Source organism: Rhea pennata, chromosome 2, assembly GCF_028389875.1.
Source record: "Rhea pennata isolate bPtePen1 chromosome 2, bPtePen1.pri, whole genome shotgun sequence".
Classification (NCBI taxonomy): Eukaryota; Metazoa; Chordata; class Aves; order Rheiformes; family Rheidae; genus Rhea; species Rhea pennata.
The window spans coordinates 33364913-33388672 of NC_084664.1; the positions used below are offsets into that span (position 1 = coordinate 33364913).

Below are 23760 nucleotides of genomic sequence, written 5' to 3' on the forward strand. Positions count from 1 at the left end.
TAATAAACTAATAAAATCCATTAAATGAATTTATATCTTGTAGTAAAAACATTTAAATTAGCGAAAATAGTAAACATTTTACCCTAGAATAAAAAGACTAACATCTCTGCAGCTTAAGACATCTTTTTGATGAATGTGAAACAGCTGGAATAAATGTACCAAGGGTAACAATTGTGCTCCCATGGTATACACAGCTGCTGCTGGGGAAAAAAAAAAAAAAAAAAAAAAATCCACGACACTCTAGGGGGAAAAAATAAAAGACATAAGAATTATAAAAAAAGAACCGCAAAACACACACCAACAAAATCCACTCATCGTGGAAGTCCAGTTTCTGCACACAGCCTTTTGAAATATAAGAAACGATGCAAATGCTGATGGAAAATTTTCTGTCAAAGGGAAATTTTTGCATCCTCCACCCTCAGAATTACTTCCTCGATACTATTCTTGCACGTGTAATAAAAATATTCCAAGTAACTAATGCTTAATAAACAGTTTATGTTTTTAAGTTAAGCACTAGTGAGCATTATACAAATGACCAGTTTTCTGAATTTGTGGAAAAGAATAAACTCATGCAAAGCCAAATGTATCATCTAGTCAAAATTAAACTTTTAAGTGCAAGCTTCAAGCTTTCTATTTCTTACAGTAATATGCCAAGAAAAAATTAAAGTTGTTTCTAGTAAAATATTCTATTTCTCCTCATGTCAAAACGGAACACTCTGGCCTCAGAAGAAAAGGTGATATTCATTTGTTAAAAGCAAAGCTAGTCTATAAGGTGTTTATAATGAAGGATTTTTTTTTGATAGCACTTAACAACAATATTTATCTGTACTAATTTTTTCTAGATATAAGGAGCATTCACCTGCTAGTGAGTTACTTTTTTAAAAAAAGAAAAAACACAACCGTTAGAGACTCACAATAATCCTGTTAATACTTTATTAGTGTATTTTTTTTAGCTTTCTATTGGACAAAACATAAATGCAAACTCCAAATAAAAATTCAGAGTCTCTGCCATTCAGTAGAAGTGACCATGGCAGTCTGTTTCATGTTCATTCTTCGTTAAGGAAAAGAGAAGGAGAGGGAAGGGAGGGGAAAAGCATCAATAGAACAATTAGGCACACAGTTGACACTTACTGTACAATGATATGCACAAGTAACTTATAACAGCTATATTCATGAGATGTGCTCTTTAGATTTTTCCCTTGTAATATATGAGCCATGCTCAGACAAGCAAAGACCATTCAGAACACGGGAATTAACAAGGAGTAACAAATAAGACTTTTAAAACAAGTCCTTAAATAAACTAATGCAACAACAGAATGCAAAATTGTTCAGTTGAGAAGACATTTTTAACCTAAACTTCAAAACATTAAAAATTCATTTATTTTACAGTTATTCAAATACACATGCACTAAATGAAAATATTGCACAAAATTAAAATTTAGATTGTGGAATTTATATATTTTTATTTTGGTACTCATTCTGGTAGCACTTAAAATTTACTGTTTAATTCTAGCAAACACCAGCAGCACAAGCTTGAGGATGAACCAAATGAAATATTCAATTGCTCATTTTCTCTTAAAAATAATTAAGGCTAAAACAAGTGCATTTGTTGACAATGGCGCAATTTTCAGTGGCCAGTCACAGCACTCAAAGGCCAGAAGATACATCCAGACAGGTTAAGTGCTGTACATTAACATTCAGTTTTGGAGACTTGATAGGATAATGGACTGCACGCATCAACAGGGTGAATATTTTAAACCGGCAAGATGTAAACCATTTAAATAAAGATGCATACAAACTCTTTAACAAAAAAATCATTTTTTGGATCATTTCTGATGATCCTTGCTAACAGGCACCAATGAATTAGGAAGCCACATTCTGTAACGAAATACAGAGCTTCAATACATATATACGTATACACACGTATACACGTGTGTTTAAGTATATATATGCAATGAATTCATTAAGTAAAATTTCTTTAATAAACATGGTGAATTATGTTCCGTTCACATTCCTAGAGATATTATTTTATTTTTGTACAGAAATGTACCAGGTAATTAAAATAAACAACCCAAATTTGCACATTACCACTATTCACTTGAAATTTATCATGGTACCTATAGATAGATAAGAGGTTCCACAGATTTGACAAAACAGTATTTTAACTTTCCATTTTCATACTGCATAACAAATTCTGTGACTTAAAAGACATAAATAAGATTTGGTAGGATCAATGATATATTTACTGTATCACTAAGAACAGTTGCTGAATGATCTTTTATCAGTCAAATGTCAAGTATGCTACAGCACCCTGACATCAGACGAAGATACAGGCATGTAAACAACAGGAACTGGCTATGTTGGTTACTTTACACAGGAACTCAAGAAATGTGTTAATTTCAACAGCACTTAATCATCACACTTCTACAGAACCTGCAGAGAGGAAGGGAGAAAGAGTCTTACATATTTACCCACTTGTCTTCCTGGAAATCATAAAAGGCAGGGATTTAATTTACAGTCTTTAGTTCTGTGATAAAGAAAACACAAGTGCACTTGAGCCCATGCATACTGTATGAGAATGTTAACAATACAATATGATCATCATTAAATAGTATGATAAGAGGCTACATTGCATGAATAGAGTTCATGAGAAAAAAGGATCTATACATAGGATTCAGTCAATTTAACCCAGCCCCATTTTGAGGGCCTTCTGTCTTCTCCTATTAGAACACTTACATAAAATAAAAGGCCTATGCTTCTCCCTCACATAAAAGGATCATTTGCTCCCATTTAGACAAAAATTAGGATTCAATAAGGATTCTTGATCAATAGTTATATCTTACATAACATTTAACATTCAGAAAAAAAAAAGGGACTCTATACGATTACGTTCTATTCCCTTGGATAGTAGGGCTCAAACAATAGGAGACTATGAAAAAGAAAATACAAACTGAGATATACTGTTGCCAAACAGGATTATTCAGTTTGACATAATTATTCTTAATTGGACATAAATTCTCTGATGAAACTAAAGAGATGAATGTGGGGCTTTGATGTCAGAATTTTATTAAAATTTTACACTATGCAAAAAATAAAAAAAGATTATTTAAAAAAATATTGTAGTTTTATCTCCTTTTTATTTTCATATATACACTGAGATGCGTTCAGGAATTTCCAAATGTTTGCATACGACTAATGAAATCTTGTATCTGTGAGGAACCAACTAATTCTAACATTTTTGCATATGAGGCTTAGACACTAAAAGGTAAGGAATCTTTAAATTAAGCAAGACAGTCTTCTACATCCAAAAGATTTTCATATTTTAGCAGGGAGTTGTGTGTAGACTGTTTCTTAGAACAATTTCCTCATCTTCTAATATGTCTATCCTCTTTGAAACAGGTCTCCCCCTTCCTTCTAAAACAATCAAATCGACATGTGTTCAAATACACCAACTGAATGTGACTATGATGCTCCTTCTCCACTGAAGTTACAGGCAAAATGTATGTCAGCTGCTATAAGAGCAGAATATGGCCCTTAAAGCTATAGAATAACCAAAATAAAGGTTTTATTTTTACTGCATCTCTGCCTTTCATTACCAACCCCCCCCCCAAAAGATCTAACGCTAGTTTGTTTTCCAAAATATAAAAGGTGAAGTTAATGCGATACAAAAACCACATTAGCTCAACCTTTCCTTAATAAATGTGATGGGGGTATCCTCCCCTTCCCCCCATACCTGTTGTTCCAGAGACTGCTTTTCCTGTTAGCTCAGCCTTTACAGGAATGTTAAGTAAGACCTACAGAACCTCAACAGTCCTCAATGCAGAACAATCCCACCTGATTCTCACACATTGCACTATCTCCCAGTGCCAAAACACCCTCTTCCTCCATTATATCACTGCAGTTGTGCTTTACTCAAACAGTCTGGCACTTTTCATTGCTGGCAAAACATCGACTCAGGAGCAGAAGGAACCAACATTCTTACGTAACACGCCAGTATTCTTCTCAATGTTGCATGAAGATGCACCAAATCATTTAAGACACACAAAACCTTGTGGTAGTGGTTGAATTACAGGTGAAGATGAGAAGATCCACAGGTCTTACAGATGCATTAATAATCTAATATGTGACACTAAGACTGGTGCAGAAATAACAGCATGTGAGTTTGAAGCCCCAGAGCATCTGCCCAAGTAATTAGTCCTGGACAAACTTACACCAGCTTAATAGGTTTGGAGTGTCACCTTTTCTGTAAAGAAGGCGCTTGAGTAGAATGTAGTCTCTGCTTATACTTCTGCATTTGTTTTGACCGTGAGTGCAGTTTGTTGAACAGCTCATGAAACTTGTTTTGTGGAAATAAGGTTTCTAGGAATCTCTCCAAAAACACATAAACCATTCGCTTATTCAGTTGACTGTGCTGGAACATTTCAAAGACTCGAAGAATGCCTTTTCGTGTTGTTTCAGCACCTATGATGTGCTTCAATTCATCTACAAAAATGACAATTACACAGAAGTTTAATTTAAGCTTTACCTGGGTACATTTGGGTTAACAATAAACTTAAACTGAATGTTAAATCTTTCAAATAATTTGCCAAGTTTTTTTCTTTTTAATTGTGTAGCTTAGAATCCAAAGTTATACTGCCTCTATTGTACATAGCACAATTAAGGTAAAAATTCTCCTACAGCAGGAAGAATCTCTGAAGCTACTTCACTTTTGTGCTGTATATGTGAAATTTTACAGTGAAATCATCCTGTGCTGGAATACATATATTTCATATAAAAAACTTAAAATTCTCAAGTGAAACTAAAAACAGAGCTGATTCTAAGAAGACTACAGTTGCAATATCAAAGCATATATGAAAATCTCCAATGCTTTAATAATTTAAAACCTTTTTATTTAGTTGTAGTTCATAAGTCAACATCTCCTCTCAATGTTTCAACACTCAACAAGAATACTGATGTTAATTCCAGCCACAATACATGGTAAGGATTATTCGGCTTTAACTCCAAACCTGCTTACCTGGCATTACCTCCAGTAACTTAGTTTTCCCTGCTACTCTTGTTCGCATTCTAATAGCTTTATCCCTCCGTGGAACAGTCTCTGCTAAAATGCCATTGGGCCAAAAAGCATCTCTGTAATAAAAGCAAATCTGTCAAAATACATTACAATTTTATAAAGAATTACTGAAGGGCTCTTTTCAATCCCTCAAAGCTATTTCATAGAATATTAGAAAGTAATTTGCACACAACCTAATACACATTTCAAACATTAGAGGAAGAAAAAAAAGGGAAAAGAAAATCATAAGCAAGAAGCAAAATACATTCAGACTATTAGTGGTTGCTGTATGCTATATTTTCCTTGCATTTTAAGGACAAGAATCAGATAAAAAAAAAAAAAAATTAAGGAAGTTTTACGCACCAATCTTCTTCTAAAAATATCCAAACACTACAAATTTGTTGCACAGTTTTGTTTTTTTTTTTAATGAACCACCTATAATGTCACAGAACTGTAGGTGAAGATATGTTAATTGCTCCATGAGCAAGTTATATTGATTAAAATTGTATTATCTATAAACAAGCTAAAGCTGAATGAAGTAGTTTCAGTGCAGTGCACAGCTATGCAAAAATATACACCTCTGCCTGAAAAGCTATTTTGCTTTAGTGAGTGAGGAGTAAGATGCATACGTTTCTGTTTATGGTTTTATAAAAGAATGATCAAATGTCCAGAGAACCCTTTGGATACTAGATTATCCTACTTTCTTAAAATAAATAAAATGTTCTTGCTCAACAAATATCATAGAAGCCGTTAAGGCTTTTAGGAAAAGGAATGACATAGCCAGCAGATTCTTCTAGTCATAGAGTCCTCATCACTTTCAAACTCAGTGTTAAGTTCAGTTGTTATATTTGCCCAGGTAGGCAACATGTATTAACTAGGTTTTATAAGCTAGGTTTTACAGTAATAACAATTGTTTGGCTTCTAGCACAAGGAATGCACATGGCTTCCCGTAACCAAGTCACTTCATCCACTAATACGGTGAAACTCAGAAGTATAACAGTACTGCAACACTTCAGGACTGGCCAAAAAACAACCACCACCATCACCATCTTTTTAGGAAGACAAGAAAACCAGAGGTTCTTATTTTTCTTCACTTAAGACACTTAAAAAGCATGTTCTGCTCCTCACTGGAATTCTGTTCTGTAACAATAATTTCCTCATGTAAAAAAGACAGGAAGGATACACAGACATTAGACATCAACTGACAAGTATATCATATTTAACACCTATCAGAAAAGACATACCTGAAGCGTTTCACTGCATCTGCTACTTGTTCAGGAGATGTCATCCAGTCAACATGATCAACTATTTTCCTAAAAATCAAAGCAGCAGGTCAGTGGTGTCTCAAATTTTATTGTTAAAAAAAAAGAAAACAAGTAAGTATAGTATCTTACAGAGTATTCTAGGGCAAAGTAGTACTTCAGCTTTTCTCCAACTCTGTAAGTAGGTTCTAAAAAACTGCACACTAGGGAAGCAAATACTGATAAGATTGAGTCTCAAGAAAAAATTAAGCTCACTGGTCTCTCTTTGAAGACTTCTAAAGCTAAGATTTGCAGTTTTCTTCAAGAAGTCTTTGAAGACTTCTAAAGCTTATATTGGCTACTTGAGCAAATGTAATACTACTAAGCAGGTTGGAAAACAAGAGCTGCATCTCATATCAGCATTGCAAGTTTGTTTTGCTTGTAGAGTTCTCCACACATTCAATGGGCAAAAGTTTTCCTTCTGTACTGGGTAGCACAGAACTTAACTAAAAAGTTGAATTATTGTATTCATGTAGGTAATCACTTTATAATCTTAAACACAGATATGGACCGACTATAAACTTTGATCTCCCTTCATCAACAAATACACATGGCTCAACATCCAAAATTAAGATGTTTATGGAAACAAAACAAACATCTGCCTTTCACCATAATCCCAGCACCATTTTCCTAAACACTATTTGAATCTAGTTTTCTAAAAAATAGAAGAGATTTTCTGCACAGTGACACTAAACCTCAAAGATCTGCTAGGCAAGGTGTGACTGCTAGAACAACTGAACCACAGGAATCTGGGAACAGTAGAAGTAGCACCAAGTCTAGAAGCAAAATAGTCCTGCACTTAAGTCGCTGCAATAAAAGAGCAGTAGCATGTACACATATTCAGCCCAGTAACACTACAGCCTGAATACAACAAAGTGTTCAAGAAGTCATTCAATATAGTGGGAAGTTTTTGGAAACACTGTTCTCTAGATAACTGCTTGACAGTTGTCATCTAGCCTCTAAGAAGGTTTGCATGTGAAATAGAGCTAGTGCTGTTGTTACTACATAGCTTTTCAACAATTTCTTCAAGAAGTTACTCCTTGGGGCATTAACTTTTCCCCTTCACCAGCATATCTGGCAATTCTTGTGATACTAGTTGTGATGCAGCTATCGTTCACCTCACAGCTTTTGATTCACTGCACTAAATCAAAGTGACAATCTAGTGTCACTCCTGTTTCAAGAATATTTTCTGTTCTTTATTTACACTTCAGAAACAAATGATTAGAAAAGAAAACCTGGAGATAATGAATTTCCAAGAAAGGGACAAGAAAGGTGATTTATTTACTACTACTAATTTGCATTACATATGGGTGAGAATGGATACCTACTGATTTATGGAGAGATGATGGAATGATGGTGATGATGATAATAATGAAGGGCAGAATGAGCATTGTAACTGTGCTTTTCCCTTTCCCCCTCCATTTAACATTTCAGAGTGAAAACATAGCATAGGAAATTAAATATAAATATAGTACACTTAGTTTGATAGTGCTAGTGTCTCACTTTTAGCACCAAACAGATGTAACCAGAAACAGTGAAGGAAGTAATAAACAGTATTAACAGCAAGTGGATTATGTAAAATTTAGAGCAAAAAGCACAGACAGCATCATTATTATGTCATTTTCACAGAAATGTGAACTCTTGTAAATATATGAAAGGTCTTGTGGAAGTTCTCTAGAATGCAAGGACTACAGGAATTTGTGTTTTGGCAGTATTTTGTGGTTATCTATTTTCCACCACATTTATATTTGGATTATTGATCCTATCTAAAGGGGAAGCATACAAAGTTGCAATATCATAATTTAATAATACCAAAAAAAAAAAAAAAAAAAAAAGATTTCTAGACGTTGTCTACATAGCCACAACCACACAGAAGTTCTACGTAAGAAAAACAGTACCTATTAATTGTGTCACCGTATGTTGCCCTAATAAGTTGCTGAAGCAGATTTTTTATATTTCTTCTTAACCACTGATTCCTTTCCTTTAAATCAAAGACTTCATCCATAAGGAGCAGCATTACTCTCAGTGGAATATTGTCATCCACCTGATCAAGTAAACAATAATATAATCAATAAACTTTTATTTCAGTTTGTGAAAGCTACACTTCTAGTAGCTACTTCACAGTTTGAATGTTTCAGTATAAGCAGAACAATGACAGAAATATTTTGTTCTAGTTGTTTACTGTAGCATGAAATCTTCCACAAATCTTCTGTAACATGACTAATAGAAGATAAACTAGGCTTAAATCCACTGAATTTTAAAATGACACTTAAAGAGAAACAGTTATTTCACAAATCTGAGCAAAGTTAACACAGGTAAATTCTTCATAATGAGAGCTTGTCAAACTTCCTCCTTAGGTAACAGTGCTCCCAAGAGCGTAACACGAAAACTCTACTTTTCTTAGGGAAGCAATGCTGCCAAATTCAGTGGTGAAGTGTCATTTTTTAGGCGGTTCTATGAACCATGTTTTATTTAGAATTCATTTGAATTTGCACTGTTGTGACTGTAGATTAAGAAAAACATCATCATTTTATTATTTAACAAAAGAAGTTACATAGATTATTGGTTTACAAACAAACAACTTTAGTAGAAATCCTAAAACACGTAACGTAACACTTGCAGTAATTGTCAACATTCATATTTTTAAAATACTAAAATATGAGGGAGAGTTTACTCAATGATTTAGTATGACAGCATTGGATTTTCATCTTGATATTACTAATTTCTTTACTTTTAGAAAGACCTTATCCAACTGACAGCACACACACGCTTATATGCAAAAATACAATCTTACACACAGCCAAATCATTGAGGTTGGGGAAAATAGCATTTTGTATTTTAGATTTCTATTGCACAAGAGATCACACTTTATTTATCTAAAATCCAACGTACGCATTTTATATTTTTAATTATTTAAATTTTATATTCACTACTAAAAATTCATACATAACCAAGTTAAAACCATAAACTTAATAAATACTCAGTAAAATTCATTAAGACTGAATACACTTTCTCTCTGATTGTGGATTGCAATTTTTAAATTCTAAGATTCAGTATTTTGTTTTACATTTTTAATTTGATGTGGCTGTACCTAGGAGAGTAGTTTAGCAGCTAAAGTAACTTTGCTCATTTTACTCACATTTGCACTATATTGCTAATGTTACCATTGAAAAAGTAACAAGAACTCACAGCTGCATAGACTTTTTGGGGTACATTATATGAGTGCACCTATCTTCAGAGTGAGTTTATAGGGCCAGAACTGTCATTTTAAATACATATACAATTATATTCTTAGTACAACTGGAACACAAACAGTGGATTCATAGTTCAGTTGAAGATTTCATAGGGCCATATATTGCCTATGTAGTATTGCTTCCCCAAGGTTAAAAAACAAGAAAGGCAAAATTCTGTTCAACAAGTTGGCATGTTTTTGCCTGATTTAGTGACTCTAAGTTGTGAACATCGTACCTTAAAATAGCAGTTCACAGTTGAAAGGTTTCACAACATTATTTTCAAGTGTTTCTGAGAGACAGATTTCAATGTTATTTTGAAGTTAAAAAGCTGCAATCAAGAATTCTGGCTTCTATTCATTTTGCAAAACATCAATGAAATATTTACAGAAAAGCTGTTCATGCACTTAACCTATATTATTTTGTTCTGGCTGTGAAAAAACAAGAAACTTCAGCAGTCTGAAGATACACATTTGTAATAAAATATTTACACACACAGTCTGATATATGGAAAAACAATTGTAAAAGAAAACCAGTAGAATTCACATTCTACATTATTCAAGCAAAAAGACATCTACCAAGCCATCATAGCAGTTATGCACAGGAAGACAAACAGGAATGCTTTGATGTGACTAAAAGAAATGTGAAGTGCACAACAGGTGCAGATTTATGGCCATAGCAAAGTGCATATAATTACTGGTCTTATGGCCTTTCTGTCCTAGTTAAAGATAAAAGTTTTTTTCAATTATGTTCACACATATGATCCATGTTTCGGTCAAATCAATAACAAAATACCATAGCTTATGAGAACATCAAGAGCTTAAACTTCATTTTCAGGTTTCTAATATTACTCATTTATGGATTTTAGGTATCCACACAATGAAGGTTTATTATTTAGAAACATATTTCAAAGCCTTTTCCATAAAAACAAATCAACTACTTCTGATCCATTACACAAACGTTTCCTAAAAAGTTACTTCAAAAATAAGATTCCATAAAGCACTGCTGACATTCTGGTCCCACACTGACTTTGAACGGACCTTAGTAGGAAGGGGTCAGGGGGGAGAATCCCACAGAAGCATTAGTATGTACATTTTAAGTTACCACACTATTGTGTAAACCATTTCAGTATTAAAATAGATGCTAAGTTTCAGAACGAACTATGTCAATTTCCTAAAAAATAATAAATACTGTTTGTAAGTGCTTGGTATACTATCAGAAAACAATAAATAAATAGCTTAGAATAAGCAATTCACTAATTTGGTTTTAGAGGAGTTATCTTTGAAAGGGCATCAGTCAGACTCACATTGTCATCAATTGGTGCTGCAACACGGCAATGTTCAGGATCTGAATAGGTTTTCTGGATCAGAGGTGGCACCTATAATGAAAAAAGTAATGTTTATAAGGGGGGGAAAAAAACTGTAGCGTGACAATAAATCAGATCAATTTTCACAACCAATTTTATTATGAAAACCAAACCCAAATATTTGGTCAAAAGTAAGTCGCATGCTACAGGAGATAAGAACACAGTACTCATATCATCTTCCAGCAAATCAAGTCTGTACATATTCTCCTATAGCAATCAAAGTTATAAACGCCCTCAGAACAACCCACATGCATATTTAAGCCAAAAATCAAAAACTGAACCAAAGCTGGAAGAAAAATTGTCATTTTTATCCTGTTTTCCGAAGTTGCCTGAAGTATTGAAAAATACTTATAAATCCATATGAGACTGATTTTTCTTCTTCAACTTCTACCTAGTTATGGACTTCTCAGTGAGTAACTGCAGATACATTGTTAGTCACACAGCAGTGAAACTACTAGCAATGAGAAAGTCATTTTCTCTCTGAAATTACTATTTTCCAAAGAAAGCCCCAGATTCATTCTTCCCCTTTATGGTTTAAGGGCTAACTCATCTTTGTTTTTGTTCCACATCTACCGGATGCCACTGCTTTGCTAATATAAAATGCAGCAATTCCTGACCAGAGGAGCTTATCTCATAGTTAAAAACAGAAAGAAGAGGGCAAGAGAAAGGTAGGTAAAAGAGCTGTGTTATCAAGACTACTACTTTCACAGAACTTCTAAGTAGCATGCCTATCACTCTTTTTTTTTTTTTTTTTTTTTTTTTAAGGTGTTATATTTTAGGAATATATCAGATGAGGGAAGATAACAGCAATAAAAGGCAGGAGACAGAAATAAAATTGAGTTAAAAACAGAATTTGGCATGGAATAACCAGAGAAGAGGTTCTCTCTTAATTCTGAGTTTCAAGATTCAGGTTCCATCTTTTAATGTGTTACTTAACAGCAAATAGAACTCCACATTTGTAGTATGACAATTGCTGAACCTGATTACAAAGGTCTAGGTATAAAACAGACTGTTTTGCTATCTAGTGACTTGACTTCACTATAGTATAGTCTTGACTTCTTGACTCTTCATTATACATACAATATAAGTTTAAATGTGGTGATAGCTAGCCTCTTAGTAATTCACTAGTACAGAGTGAATATTTTCTTACCTTGAAAAATGATTGCTTTATGTCTTGTCCCAATCTTTCTGACATTTTACCCATGTTGTCTGACATTTTAGTCATTCCCTCTGCCAGGCTGTCAGGGAGAGACTTGACTGCATTTGATACATTTCTCATAGAATTACGTAGTGGGTTTACAAATGTGTCCATCTGAAGGGGAAGATGTTTAACCAGAGTTGTATAATTTATGAGGACACTAGTTCATTGATACACCATGAGAAGTATCACACTATTCTAGTAGACAATAATACAAAGAACAATGCTTAATTGCTGAAGTTCATTACATAATGCAGAGAAAAGTTTCAGCTCCACTTTCACTTATATTTCTCTTTCCTTAAATCCCTACTGTAACTACCGACATCTTTCAACAAATCTTTTTCCTCATTCATTTCCATTTTCAGTCCCTTAGCTTTTATTAGCTTGAATTCTTTCTCCTTTTCTTGTCCATTCAGTGAACTTTTCTCCTCTCCAAGCCTACTTCTTCTAGATCTGTTTCATTTCTTGCTTTCAACTCATCTCCTTTGAAACCTGCCTCTTCTACACAGCATTAGAGTACTAGGCTGTCATGGCAAGTACCAGGCATAAAACAAACAAACCAACCAACAAGTAGTTCCATAAAGTGTTACAGTTTTTTTCGTTCAGTATATACTTTAAATTCAGTCTAGAGGCACATATTGTAATGTAATGCTGTTACAAAGGTAAGTGTGAAGAATCCAGTAAAGTTGGAAAGTAAATCTTATTCAGTCATTACATAAACTTTGATAAACCTAAAATGAGAGGTTTTTACTCTGTTTCAGTGTCCAATGTTTAAGGAACACAGCTAAAACAATTTGAATCAAATATGTAATTGCAGATACTTACTATATAGAAATCCCTAGAGGTTAGGGATAACTATCAGAAACTGCAAAGCAGCTGCCCACACAGACTGGTCAACCGGAGAAAGAATTATTTGTTTTAAGAAAGTTCTGGTGGGTAACAAAAAGAGTGGAAAGCTCAGATCTCTCTGTATTTGACCAATGGCTCTGAATGTTTTCAATGGCTAAAAAACAGCAGTTTTTGAAGGGAAATGCATTTTATCTGTTGGTCTGAAGAGCAGAGAGCATAGTACCAGCAGCAAATATAGAGCAAAGAATTGAAAAAGAAATTAGAAGGAATAAGACTACAAAATCCCCTCAAAAAATGTCTTTGACAAAAAATAACTTGCAATGTACATACTTTTTAAAAAAAGGCTTAGTACATTATACAGTGCCTGATTTGAAAGTTTTATTTCCTTGTCACACAAATAAGCATACCTGCTATAAAAATGGTAACATTTTTGGTTCTGTTTGTTCTCATTTCCTGAGATATTTTGTCACTCCCTCACACAATAACAAAGTAACTCACTTGCAAGCAGTTTTGTAGAGCTATATAGCTGTTTAACATTAATCACTTCATAACCACTATGTTCAGTGCAAACATTACACTAATAAATGCTCAAGTTTTATAGATGATGCACAACATTCTTACCTTCCGTGCAAAATCTCCTTTCCCTTTGCTGTAGGCTTTATTCTCCAGGAAGTCATACACATAATGGGCTAAAGCTGGAGAAGCTTTCATCATTTCAGGATTTAACAAAAGCTGAGTGAAAGTAGTTTTACGTCACTTTTTAATAAGTAATGAAGAAGGTTGTATCATGCATTTTATCAGAAGTTTATCACACACAATCAAAGTTCATACAGCTATACAAAGACATTGCATCTTGTAATGTATTTTCTCATTCATTCTCTAAATTTTATTAAAACATTACGCTATTCCAAGGGTGGAAACACTCACTGATTTACCACCAACTGTAATTTTAACAGATATGTTAATTATAGCCTCGCACAGAGAAATACACATCTTTATGACCACGCAAAACAGCTTCTAAAACTCACCAGCACAGAATAACAGTAACTAAAATATATACATATATTGCTATAAAGAACAGCACTTATCTCACAAACAAAAAATGTTAATATGCTCTAAAAAGAGCAGCTAGATATCACAAAAATTTATTCAGCTTCATTATTTCTAAACAAAATTTTTAACACAGTATCTATGAATCTATGATCCGTAAAATCTGTTTACATGTCCATCAAATCAGTCAGTACAATTTAGTGCTAAATGCCTGGGAAATTACTACAAAATGAAACAACAGAATTCATTAGAGTTGGGCAGACAAAGGCTCAATCTGAATGGAGAAGTTATGTGGTTGCTTCAGACAACTCAGCCTGGGTGCTGAGCACCTGCATCTTTCTGTAATAACTTCAGGAACTATCTGTGATATATGTTACTTCTATTTATTGTCATTACCCAAATTAAATTTGGTATTTAGTTTCAGCTGGCACACCTACAACAGCCTTTTTGGAATAAAATACAAACTGCTAGGCAGTTTTATACCCTCAAAAAAATTTCCAATTTAGAATATAACTTAAAAATACAGAAAAACTCTCTTGAAATATATAAGCTTACCTGCAAGTATGCATTTAAGTCTTTTTTCCTCTTTTCCAAGAACTCTCTGTCCATGTTGTTAAATGTCTTTTTGCCAGGAAGTTTCAGTATATTTGCAAGATTTTCAAACTAGAAGAGGGGAAAAACAAACAAAAAAAAAAAAAAAAAAGATTTTTTTTTCCCATTTGCAAGATTTTCAAACTAGAGGAAGAAAAAGAAAAAAAAAAAAGGATTTTTTTCCCCATTTCCCATTACTAGTCAAAATAATTGTATACCACCATGTACGCTCAGAAATGAGAGGAGCCATTAAAATCAAATCTCTTTTGCCATAAAACACCTGACTAATAATTTCTGCATCAATTCCTCAATTCATAATCCCTAGAGTAGTCCAAAGTACTAGTAGGCAAGTAGTTAAGAAAAAATGCATACAATAAATTGTCAGAAGACTATTAAGGGCAAAATTTAATTCCAGAATATATATGTGATACTCAGTTCCAGTGATTACAGAACCCTATTTTAAAAGACAAATTTACTCTTAGGCTAGCTCTGTGCTAATTATTCATATGTCATCATATCTACTCAAAAAGATTTTGGTTCAAGATTTATCACTGATAAAGTAAAAAGTTAGTAGGGACATGACTATACATCAAGAGAATTTGCAAGTCTTTCTAAAACATCTTCCCATCCTGATCAACCCTACTGATCAAGGAATTTTTCAAGAGCAAAGCTTTTCTTCTTGGAGCAGATGGAGTGGCTTTACTCACAGGGTGTCACATCATACTTGATATGCCTCTACTTCATACCTGTGCCTCTACTTCAGGTAATGACAGTGATTGAGCACAGTGTCTTCTACTGTTCCACAGTTCCACACACTGGAAAAGGTGTTCCAGTGAAGCAGAGGTGAAAGAAGAGGCCCTGACACTTTGAAGGAGGACAACCTTTTTGCTACAACCCACAGAAATACAAGGGCAAGAATAAAACTTGAAGTATTAGGATTATAATCATTATAATCAACTACAAAATCCAGACTTCCCCTAAAAATAAGTAAGATCCTTTAGAGGGTAAAGAACAAAAGTTACAGCATTTGGGCTGAAAGAACCAACTTGGAAAAAGGTGGTATACTCTTCTCTCTACAGACTACAGACTACAAAATTACATTTAAATTACATTAAATGAGTGGTTGGCTCCATTGTAGACCCTGCGAAGTGTCACTTAATGAAGATATCATTAAACTTTGTAAGGTCATATAAATTGTATACAGTTTATGCCTGCAGGAGGAGGCAAAGAGTAACTTTCCAACTTTACCAATCCCATTCCCTTGGATGTGTGTCATGCAGGAGAAAAGAGTTGAAGAGAGAATCTAGGTTTTATTGGGACATTTGTATCTAAATAGAAGCAAAGTATACAAAGAAAAACCTCTATTTCAAATATAGATTCAGCTTCAAAAGGTATTTATTAAATTAATAACTAAAAAAACCTGAATGTGAACCTATACAGTACTTTCAAGAAAAAAAGTACTTATAGATAATATGCACAGATAACTTCAATTCTGTTTTGGACCAGGTACTATTCTCTTGGAGAAACATGAACAATCTTTGCCCTTCCTATTAAGTTTACATAAAAGATTCTAACCTTTACCCTTAAGTAGTCAAATTATGGACACGCATTCAAGAATAGAGAGATTCAGCGTGCCAGTGATGTTCCTGTTTCTAGAAACTCAGTAGGAATGTCAATTTTATTGTCAAATCAAAGCAAAACTGCTGGAGTTTGAGATACAACAAGCAAAGAGTTAAAAGAATTTCTTTACTTTTTAATATCTCAATGTTCTTGGATGTTTTTCCCAGTAAATTCAGTCAAGTAAACTAGATTTAGCAACAGAAAAATTCTGAGTTTTCTTATTTCGAAAAGTACTGCTGCTGCTGCCACCCTTTTATTTATTTTTTAAAAATCTTCAGTCAGGTAGTGGTTGGTCAGTTTTAAATGACTACCCCATATTAACTCATTACAGGGTAGGAATCCCACACCTGTTTCAACAGCTCAGGGATTCCTCAGATCTGTGGATTAATTTAGAAAAAGAATCTATTTCAAGAGAAAAGCAGAAAGGTTGTATTTCGAAGTTTTTGATTGCACACTAAGTTAATCAGAAATTCAAAGAAAAGTCAGTTCTTGTTTATAATTAAAACAAATATTCAGCATGATGATTGCCTTTTAATAATGCTATTTCCATTTTTACTATTGTTTTGACTTTACAGGGCTAACCTACCTGCACAGAATTTGTTCTCCAAGCCTCTCTTAAGAACAGAGTAAAGTGCTATAATCCAGTGCTTCTGATTAGTTAAAAGGTTTATGTGGTCAATCTAAATGCTGCAAAGACTTGGTTTAAAAGCATTTTACTCTTTTCTTTTAAAAGCAATGCGTGTCTGACACTTATTCATGTCAGCAGGTTCTACTTTGTACCAGCTGGTGAATTACCAGTCTCTATTTTTAATTCTTTCACTTTATAGGGTTTAAGAGTCTGAGAATACAAGCAGAGCAATAAAATACAGATTGTCTAGCAGTACAGAGAACTGCTAACAGCTGTCCCTTCTAACACTCCACCGATTCTTAACATTTCACTTAAAACCTAAAGGCCTATTTCCCAAGCTCAGTTTTTATTTCTTAATCTCTGTGACAAATACCACAAATGAACTATGCCACTGTTCCAGGCCAACAGTACTTCCATCTGAACATTTTTAAATAAAGTTAAGCAAAGGGAAAAAAAATAAACCCCTTTCAAGTTTCACTTACTTTTATTTAGAGCAACTATCTAAGTACCAGTTACTAAACTGCACAGAAGTACACCTGTAAACTGCTCAGTACAAATAATGTGTGATACAAAGAATGGAATAAATCCAATTCAACACAAAAATAACATAGTACTATAACTCTGCACCTCAATTCACTTTGAGAAAACTAGTTCTCGTGCCATACTATCACAGAGAAAAAAAAATACCTTTCAAAAGAAACTTTCTGTGCAATGTATTACCTGTTCCGTGATCCTCATGTGAAAGTCATGGAAGTCACTGTAGCGCCGGTATGTCTTCCACGTCTCTTCACTGTTGGGATTTCGCCGATGGACTGTGATAGCATACAGTGCATACGTCTTGCCATGATCATTACACACTCCTGCCACAGCATATGGGTCATAGTCAGCATAGACTAGTAGTTTAAAAACAAAAATAAAGAGGGAACAGACAAAAGAAAGGAAGACGAAAGGACACAAACGTGAAGTGAAGAAATGTCTGAAATGACAGACTCAAGACAAAAATGGACATGTAAGCAGAAGAGTAAGCCAACCTTTTGTCCAAAGCGCTTTATAAGTGATGCCCTCCAGAAACTTACTATTGAAACTTAAGTTTAATATATAGCAATTAAGTAGCCTAAAAGTTAGACAAGTTTCACTGACGTGCTAACCACAGACAAAGAACAGAAAACTTTTCAACTAAGAACATTGAATAGATTTTAATTTTAGAGTAATGAACTCAAGATATGAGTGAAAAACAACTTTAAAAACAGATGAAATTTTGTAGTCAAAGTACTTTCTATTTACATTGTTAAAAATCTACTAGAGTAACCTTTAAAAATAAAAGACAGTACTAACAAGCAGAACACTAAGTATTCAGTTCTGTTATTAACATCTGCAGTTTGTTATCAACAATACCATAAAAAATTAACATCTGCCACTGTTTCTGTAAGACAACAGAAACTCTGTGTGTGCACACACATATATGTGTGCACACATTTTATGGAGAAGAGTCAATTTATAGATTAGAAAACAGATAGCTATCTTGAACAGGAACAAGTACTTTTGCTCTCCACTGATTTTTCTCTTGCGCTTTTCTCCCATTTCCAGTACAGATTTTTCAAAAATTTCCATTTGATTTGCAGAACAGCCTAGAACTACTGTGTATACAGTTTAAATAGTCTACACACATTTAAACTGGCAACATGGTGCATCTATAAGTATGGAACCAATGCCAAGTAACACCATATTTCAGTAGCAAGATAAAAATCCTTCTTCATTACACTCTGCAAACTCCTCAATGCACTGGTGCGCTATAAAAATGCACTTTTCTTAACAAATCATCAGCTCTAACCTCTGTTGTGCTTCCAATCTTGACTTCTCTGAAGCAGAGTGCTGTATGAGGCATAAGCAGCCAGTAAGCACCTTTAGGAGAAGGGCAATTGCTGACAATGTAAGAATTACTCACCAGCAATGTGCACATTAGCAAAAGTATATCACCACTCTTTCTTTTAGCATTTACCCTCTACATGAAGAATGATGAATGTTGAACCCCAAGATAAAAGAGCAGGCCATCAGGATGCTGCCAAAAGACCATCCAGAGGATTGAACGTGGAAGCCTTGGCAGTTGCAAGCACTTCTGAGCAAGCCCCATCCTCCAACCTCATGCTGACCATTCTGCCATGCTGCCCCAGACCCCAAGTCAGAGACACTGCTGACTTGCACCTTCAGGAGTACCACATCAGGACAAAAGTGGCAAAAAAAGAAAGTAGCAGCCCCCTGACAGGCTACTTATGTAACAGCTCCTAATCAGCACTTATTTTGCAAAACAAAGCAAGGCAAATCCTCAAAAAATGATGGAGAAGGTCTGGTATACCCCCACCAGCACATTAAAGGGTATTAAGCAGGCAGAGGAAAGGATGCTGCATACAGATGCAAGACTGTCCATGGGATCCACAAGACAGGGACTTTTATTTCTCATTCAAGCAAGAGGTGAAGACAAAGAGGAGATACCCAGTTTAATCCTATCTTTCAGTTTAGGTCTTTAAGTATCCCTTCATTGAGCTGGAGCATTACAGATAGCCAGAATCAAGCTGACAGTTATCAGTATGTGCTGCCATCAAAATAACAACATTATTCATTATTTGCATGGTTTTAACATTTTCATTATACAACTCCTAAGTTTAATTCAGAGAATAAACATCTCATTTTAAATAAAAAAGCAATATTTTGAATCCTAATTTTTAGATGATTTTTTTCCACTTCTGCAGATAGCAAATTTAGACAGAAGGCAGCTGAGAACTAATTACATACAGACTATTGGACTGCAGCACGCTCTCTCATACTGGGTTAAAATAGCAGAGTTTAATTAAAGTATCAAGTAGCTGAATTCTTGCTCACAACATGTCTCTGATATATAAGCACATAATTTCAAAAAAGTTAATTGCATAGTGAACTCCACAAAACGTGTATCCAAAGATCCGTTCACAATTTATTTACCCCAGTGGAATCCTGCCTCCCTGGCCACTTGCAAATGATATCTGATGAGTTTATCATGTGCTCTCACATAAATAAAAATCTTAACCTATCACTAGCCAAAAATTTTTCAAAAAATATCCAAAAATGCTATCACTGTTAAGATGGAAATAAGTACCTTAAATGAAGCTAAGTCAATGAGGAAGCTCAAGAAAATAAGGGAAGATTTTATAGCAAGAGAAGTAAACACTCAAGAATTAGAATTGGAAAAATAATTAGAAGTAATGTATGCAACAAAAATTAAATTACATTGAAGTACAGAAATACAGTAACAGTCATTCAGTGAGGATTTTCATTATAAGGACTTAATGGGTAATATGAATTCAAATGTTGTATGAAGTTTTAAACAAAGTGAAATAATTGGGATTTGAAGGGTGGTAGTAAAAAAATAAGAAAAAAAAGAATAAAAAGAAAAAAAGGCAGAAAAGAAGGATTGTAGCAGATTCACTTACCAGTATCTGAGATGTATGCATGGAGTTGAACTGTCTCATCTGAAGGGACATTTGAGAGGTCATCTAAGGACTGCAGGGTGGGGGAGAAAGAGGAAAAGTAAGGAACAGGAAGAAGGAATATGATCATAGGTACAACCAAGAGAAAGGCTTTTTCTTTAATCTATTTCATTTTCAAACTCCCAGTTCACAATACTAACAGAATAGCTTAATGCACTGTAACAATTAAAATAAGTATTATTATTATCTGGCTACTAAAACCTTATTACACAAATGGTAAGGAACCTTATTTTCCCCATAGTTTCCTCACAGTTTTGTGATCAGGGATGTATTTGTCACTGTCAATTCTAATTGCAAAAGTACAGCTATATCTAGTCTTTTATCGAACATCAAATAAATATATATTATAGCTAGGAAGATATAGATGTTTTACAATATAAAAATATAATCAAAAGATCTAAATACTATTCCATTTTCTTCCAAGAGACTTAAAACATTAAAGTTATGGTGCAGCAAAAATTGAACAACAACTCTGCTATGCATAAAAAATAGCACACACTTTCCTCAGAAATGTCTTCCCTTGTAACAAATGAAGAGGTACATTTTCAGCTAGGCTCATGCCCTGTCTCCCAATTTAGTAATTATCTGGGACCAGCCTAATGCATCTCTTCCTTTAAAAAGAATCTTTTCTGCTATTTAAAATTAGTACACCTGACTATTAACATTTAGCATAATCGTGCTGTGCAAAATTGTTGTATGAGAAACTTGGATACACAATTGCATTTGCCAAAAACAGAGGACAGTCCTATGGACACAGACAGACTTAATAGTAAATTATTGGATTTAAAAGGGCCAAAGATAGAACATACTTAAGACGACTAGTGACTTCGGATCTTGACTCCTTCAGGGATCTTACCCAGAAACTCTCAAAGACATGCACGCAGAATGAATATACAACTACCGACATATCTTTCACAGTAGTTTGATATCACAGTTAAACCAAGCAAGTTTAACACTGAAGTGCCACCAGAAGTTACGTGGAGTGCAAACAATTGGGTAGCAGAGCCATACCTATGCAAACTATGCAAAAACTTTTCAAAATACAGCAATAAAATTTCTACACATTTCTGTATTTCTTTAAAATTAATCCAATAGGTAGTCACAATATGCTGGACTTGAAAAAATAAATTTCAGGACCTTGGTCTTGTTCCTTTCCCATTTGATTTTTTTTCTTCACTATATCGCTGTTTAGGACTCTTCTCTAAAAGGAGCAGTTTACTCTCTAAAGGAAATTTTTCTTCTCTGCTTCAGCCACGAGGTTTTCAGCTGATCTCTCACCTAAGCTAAATTTCTGCCACAGGATGCACAGGGAGGAACATTTCTGTTAAAAAATCTAAATCTTGAAGAAATGGCACAGTACTGAACACATTAATTATGCTTTGGATGTGTACTGAGACAAGCAGTGAAATTAAGTTTGTAGACTTATTAGTACAAAAGTACCAGGTAGCAGAAGGAAAAAAAAAAGCAGAAGCAGCTTGTTTGAGAAATTTGTTTTGCCGCTATATATTATGATGCTAAAAGTTTACAAAGGTTCAGTGGGAGAACAGATGAGTTCATGAATACTTTAAGGGCAGACAATATCTTAACCTTAAGAAGTCCTAGATATGTAAGTTGCTGGAGAGTGTTCTGGGGAGGCATCACTGTAGGTGGACTGCTCTTACAATCTTCCTGAGTCATTTGCTTTTGGCTGTTGTTGGATGACAGGCTAGATTGTTTCTCTAACCTAGTCCATTCTTACACCCCTCAGACCTTGGACTCTTATGTCCTTTTGTCCGCTGGACAGCAATAACCTGTATGGTGTGCTGTATGCTGCAATATTCCTGTTAAGGAGCAGTATAAAATCTGAGACTGATGAATGGCAGCAATTTGCAGTAGCTTGGGTAAAGCCTTGAAGTAAGAGAGCGTTAGGATTTGATTAGCAGTAAGAGATATTATAACAGAAGATAAGTAACCATTGACTGCTCTAACTATTTCGCTCGCTATGAAGTAATGACTTTATACTACTTTTGAGCTTTTGAAAAAGGTTCATTGTTTACTGTTGTCTGCTGCCCTTTACTACTGCACTGACAGTTCAGTTTCTCCTGAAACACAAATGGGAGCTGAGGGGAAAAAACATCAAGCTAGCATTTATTAATGACATTTAGAAGCTGCACCCAATCATTTCTCCTGTTTTCAAGGTCTGGGATATTTAATACCTCTATTTGCTCAATGCAAAGACCATGAATCTCACCTCATGGAATGGTTTAGATGAAATCTGCAAGAATCTATTCCACAACGGTTTTATACCCTAAGGTGCCCTACTGGTTTAATATAGCAGATGAATGCATCAAATCAAAGGCAGAAATTAAAGAAATTTGTTTCGTAAAATAAATTTTCATGCATAAATTTTCAAATGTAGTTTTGAGTCTCTTTTCCAATTAATCTTAAAACAAAGGAATAAACTGCAGGAGATGTATTTCATATGGTAAACTTCAGCAAACACTCAACTATTTTAGCAAGGCACTATAAAGCAACAATTAATACAAGTAAGTTAAATAGTTGAGACTTGAACAGGTAATATTTTATTTTTAAAATGTCCTGATATCGCCAACACGAGGTTTATTCCCTGGAACACAAGTTAATTAATGTGAAAGTATCACACAACAACCTCATCTTATTTAATATATTATCATTAGTTAGAAGTACAGAAAATTACTGACCTCTCAAGTAACCTTTTCCATGATCTATTTTGCTTTATATAACTAACTGACACAAGGGAGCTATACTATTAGCACAGACATTTACTCTTGACATGGAATTTAGCCAGTAAAAACTAATCTGCCAATATTGAACACCTGTAAAAGCACTGAAAACCCTGAACAGCACCAAATAATACAGACTACAGAAAGCAAAAGTTCTTCTGCATAAACAAACCTTTAATATACATTTCTGCTAAAATGTCCTTCACTCTCTACAAAAATAATAAATGCAGTATTCTAGAAATATACTTTTTAGAACAAAAACAAGACTTTGAAGTGTCCTGTGCAAATACCTGTCTGTATTGCAACAGTGTTTCATAAAGACTTTAAGACTTTCTAGTTGAGTTTGGAAAGGCCACAAGAAAATAAGCAGCAGATAAAAACTAAACAAATGAGCTATAGCAAAGACAAATCCCCATCCACAAAAGTTTGATATGTTAGAATTTTTAAAGAAACTTTTGAAATATCTTTTTTAAAGCTTAGTCAATTTTAAAAAGCTCTTTTGTGAAATGTTATCTTAGTTATATGTAAATTTATTTTAAAAAATCTGGCTAAAGTAAGCTTTTCTTCTGAATTTTGTGCAAGTTGCATTGGTTAAACATATACCCCTTTTTTCAT

The 23760-nt window shown here is 34.1% G+C and overlaps 1 protein-coding gene across 5 annotated transcripts in view; it reads right to left on the reverse strand.

Annotated features, from left to right (window-relative positions):
* Positions 1–902: 902 nt before the first annotated feature.
* The window catches only part of SNX13 (sorting nexin 13), a 77804-nt gene continuing 54946 nt past the window's right edge, over positions 903–23760 (reverse strand). For 4 of the 5 annotated variants that reach the window (XM_062569198.1, XM_062569199.1, XM_062569195.1 and 1 more), the window contains 10 exons: positions 20348–20417; positions 17604–17776; positions 14600–14707; positions 13616–13726; positions 12098–12259; positions 10888–10959; positions 8250–8395; positions 6295–6363; positions 5015–5127; positions 903–4482 (listed from right to left, as the gene is read on the reverse strand). In XM_062569198.1, coding sequence (XP_062425182.1) covers positions 4235–4482; positions 5015–5127; positions 6295–6363; positions 8250–8395; positions 10888–10959; positions 12098–12259; positions 13616–13726; positions 14600–14707; positions 17604–17776; positions 20348–20417 — 1272 coding nt within the window. In that variant the 3' untranslated portion in view covers positions 903–4234. The remainder of the gene's footprint in view (positions 4483–5014; positions 5128–6294; positions 6364–8249; positions 8396–10887; positions 10960–12097; positions 12260–13615; positions 13727–14599; positions 14708–17603; positions 17777–20347; positions 20418–23760) is intronic. The other variant, XM_062569196.1, reaches the window with a different exon arrangement.